Source organism: Otolemur garnettii, unplaced genomic scaffold, assembly GCF_000181295.1.
Source record: "Otolemur garnettii isolate 467f Iridium unplaced genomic scaffold, OtoGar3 scaffold00152, whole genome shotgun sequence".
Classification (NCBI taxonomy): domain Eukaryota; kingdom Metazoa; phylum Chordata; class Mammalia; order Primates; family Galagidae; genus Otolemur; species Otolemur garnettii.
The window spans coordinates 1,596,750-1,601,013 of NW_003852547.1; the positions used below are offsets into that span (position 1 = coordinate 1,596,750).

At 40.0% G+C, this 4,264-nt stretch overlaps 1 protein-coding gene across 1 annotated transcript in view; it reads left to right on the forward strand.

Moving 5' to 3' along the window:
• The window catches only part of ZNF233 (zinc finger protein 233), an 18,325-nt gene that overhangs the window by 2,764 nt on the left and 11,297 nt on the right, over positions 1-4,264 (forward strand). Inside the window, 1 exon segment of the mRNA XM_012811249.2 lies at positions 962-1,006. Coding sequence (XP_012666703.1) covers positions 992-1,006 — 15 coding nt within the window. The 5' untranslated portion in view covers positions 962-991.

The following is a 4,264-nucleotide window of genomic DNA, read 5'->3' on the forward strand; positions in this document are numbered from 1 at the left end:
TGGGACCACAGGTGCCTGCCACACTGCCTGGCTATTTTTTTGTTCTTCTTGTTGTTGCTGCAGTTGTCATTGTTGTTTTAGCTGGCTTGGTCTGGGTTCATACCTGCCAGCCTCGATGTATGTGGCCAGTGCCATACCCACTGAGCTACTGGTGCCTCCTGAAGGTGAATTTCATAAGACAAAGCATTGTACAATCTGTTGGAAGTGATGACAAAAGATACTTGCAAGGACAATTTTATGATGCATGGTATCACCTCATATTCTGCAAGAAAACCAATCATAACAATTTCCATCTACTCCCATATTTGACCCCTCAACAATACTATGAAGGAAACTATTATTCTCATCTTGTAGGTGACCAATTTGGTCTTAGGGAGGTTAGTTAGCTTAAACTGAGTTAGTAGTGGCTAGGTGTGGTAGCTGTAATCCTAGCACTCTGGGAGGCTGAGGTGGGTGGATTGCTTGAGCTCAGGAGTTTGAGACCAGCTTGACCAAGAGCAAGACTCCATCTCTAAAAAAAAACTGGTGCCTATAGTCCCTGCTACTTGGGAGGCTGAGGCAAAAGGATGACTTGAGCCCAAGAGTTTGAGGTTGCTGTGAGCTATGATGCCACAGCACTCTACGAGGGTGACAAAGTAAGGCTCTGTCTCTAAAAAAAAAAACTGAGTTAGTAGTAGTGCCAGGATTTGATTTCAGACCTTTGGAATCAAAGTGGCCCCAGAATCCACTTTCATAGCCAGTACATGTCTTGCCTTTCATTTCCCATAATACTCAGTATGAGAACAATAATCCTGGGAGCTGCAACGGGCTCTTGTGTTAGGCTTGCCACTTAGAGTTAGGCAGGCTGTTCCCTGCAGAAGGGTCCCTGGCTGAAGGACTAGTGCTATGTACCGAAGGAGGGGATCACCTTTTTAAAAAAAATTCACACAGAGCAGCTTCATTGTTTCTTTTTTCCCCCCAGTTCTACTTTCCCCAGAAGGAACAGGAGAAAATGACCAAGTTTCAGGTGAGTTGAATTTTGATTTTTTATCTCTTAAGATGACATCTCTTTTCTCAAAGATTAGGTGTATCTTTTTTTATCTTCATTGGGCAGAATAAAGAGAGAAAATAGGTATTTTTGATCTGCCCAGTTACTTGCTTTTTCATTGGTTCTATTTTTTATTTTTGTCTTTACTTTTGTTTTTAGTTGTGGTGGTTTATAGTCATTTTTGTTTCACAAATAATAGTGTGCAAACTCAGAGATATAAAAAGTGTTTAAAACCCACATTACTATTTAAAAATCATCTATTGGCTGGATGTGGTGGCTCACACCTATAATCCTAGGACTCTGGGAGGCTGAGGCTGGTGGATTGCTTGAGACCCTGTCTTTTTTTTTTAGAGAGAGAGTCTTACTTTATTGCCCTTTGTAAAGTGCTGTGGTGTCATAGCTCATAGCAACCGCCAGCTCTTGGACTTAGGTGATTCTCTTGCCCCAGCCTCCCGAGTAGCTGGGACTACAGGCACCCGCCACAATGCCTAGCTATTTTTTTGTTGCAGTTTGGCCAGGGCTGGGTTCAAACCTGCCACCGTTGCTATATGGGGCCGGTGCCCTACCCACTCAGCCATAGGCGCTGCCCTGAGACCTTGTCTTTACTGAAAATGAAAAACTGAGGCAAGAGGATCGCTTGAGCCCAAGAATTTGAGCTTGCTGTGACCTGTGACTCCGTGGCACTCTACCAAGGGTGACAAAGTGAGATTCTGTCTCAAAATAAATAAATAAATAAAATAAAAAATAAAAATCATCTATTAATATTTCCCTTACACTATTTTTATGTCTTTATACAGCTTTTGTTTTATATGTATACTTTTACATATATTCTACATAACAACAATCACAGAGGGAACAAGGTGGAGGGGTCATGATGTATGCCATCCTCTTGGGGGTGATTCTTGTAGGTGGGATACAGTTATAAGAGGGACTTTATCTAACAAATGCAATCAGTGTAACCTAATTATACTTTAACCCCAAATAATAATAAAAAGGAAAAAAAATCACAGTATAAGTATAATGTTCAATTTTGTCAGTATTACTTTTTATGCTTTGGCATTCTTTTATGTATTCGTTTCAGAAGGGTTTCCCATTTTTGTCTAATCTTTCAGAAGCTCAAATAAGCATGCAGATTGCTATGTCTGTAAACAGTGTTTTGATTTGTAATACTTGTGCACGGACTTTTAAAAATGAAATACAATCTATCTACCAAAAATACACATATCTGTGATTGCAAACTAACACAGCCTCTTTGGAAAGAAGTATGGAGAATCCTTCAAGATCTCAAATTAGATCTCCCATTTGACCCCACAATCCCACTACTAAGCATCTACCCAGAAGAAAAATAAATCATTTTTATCATAAGGACATTTGCTTTAAATTGTTTATCGGAGCTCAGTTTATAATCACCAATAAATAGAAACAGCCTAAATGCCCATCAACTCAGTAATGGATTAACAAATTGTGGTACATGTACACCATGGAATACTACTATTCAGACATGAAAAAAGATAGTGACTTCACATCTTTTGTAATATCTTGGATGGAGTTGAAACACATTCTTCTTGGTAAAGTATCAGAAGAATGGAAAAGCAATTATCCGATGTACTCAATACAAATACAAAGCCAGCAGACAATCTGATGCATGCCCACATAGGAGAAAAACTCATTTTGATTCAAGTTGGGGGGAGGGGAAACAATGGAGGTGGGTAGAGGGTTGAGCATGGGGTGAGGGTGTTTGGCACACTTTTTGCATGTGGGACATAACCACAAGAGGGACTCTATCTAACAAAATCAAATATTTTGACCTGGTTGTTTGTAATCTCACATTAACCTGAAATAAATTTACTTTAAAAAAAAATAAAATAGGGTGGTGCCTGTGGCTCAGTGAGTGGGGCGTCAGCCTTATATACTAAGGGTGGTGGGTTCCAACCCGGCCCCGGCCAAACTGCAACAAAAAATAGCCAGGCATTGTGGTGGGCACCTGTAGTCCCAGCTACTCAAGAGGCTGAGGCAAGAGAATCGCCTAAGCCCAAGAGCTGGAGGTCGCTGTGAGCTGTGTGACTCCATGGCACTCTACTGAGGGCGACAGGGTAAAACTCTGTCTCTAAAAAAAAAAAATAAAAAAATAAAATAAAATAAAACAAAATCTTTCTCCCTCAAGAAGCATAGTTTATAATCCAAAATCATACTTTAATAATTCTGTAATATATTTTATAATACATAGAATATAAGTACATTCATCATGTCTTTATAGATATAGTTATAATGCTTGCTAAGCCATTAAAATTTGTTTATGTTTATGGAATATCACCCTTGTTTGTTTTTTTTTTTTTTGCACTTTTTGTCTGGGGCTGGGTTTGAACCCACCACCTTCAGCGTATGGGGCTGGTGCCCTACTCCTTTGAGCCACAGGTGCTGCCCTATTCATTTGTTTTTTGAGACAGAGTCTCACTATGTCACCCTGGGTAGAGTGCCATGGCATCACAGCTCACAGCAACCTCAAATTCTGGGACTTGAGCCATTCCTTGCCTCAGCCTTCCAAGTAGCTGGGACTACAGGTGCCTATCACAAAGCTCAGCTATTTTTTGGTTGCATTTGTTGAAGGCCTGGGCCGGGCTCCAACCCACCAGCCTCAGTATATGTGACTGGCACTCTACTCACTGAGCTATAGGTGCCAAGCCTACCCTTGTTTTTATGGTAATTAAAAATCCACAAAAATTTCAGAAGAGTTCTGAGTTTCAAAAAAAGTCTAAAATTTCTTTTTAAAGAAGATTTATGTACTGTTGATTTATGTCTTAAGTTGAAAGTATTCCATTTTTCTTTTTAGTATCCATTCATTAGTATTTCTTAACTTTATTTATTTATTTATTTTTAGAGACAGAGTCTCACTTTGTCACCCTTGATAGAGTGCTGTGGCATCATAGCTCATAGCAACCTCCAGCTCTTGGGTTTAGGTGATTATTTTTCCTTAGCCTCCGGAGTAGCTAGGACTACAGTCACCTGCCAGAACGCCCAGCTATTTTTTTGTTGCAGTTTGGGCAGGACTGGGTTTGAACTCACCACTCTCAGTATATGGGGCCGGTGCCCTAGCCACTGAGCCACAGGCACTGCCCCAGAATATAAATGTCTTAACACAATAAGAAAATGAGGTGAAGGCTATGTTGACCAGTTTGATGAAAGTATTTCAAATTGTATATAAAACCAGCACATTGTACCCCATAATCACATTAATGT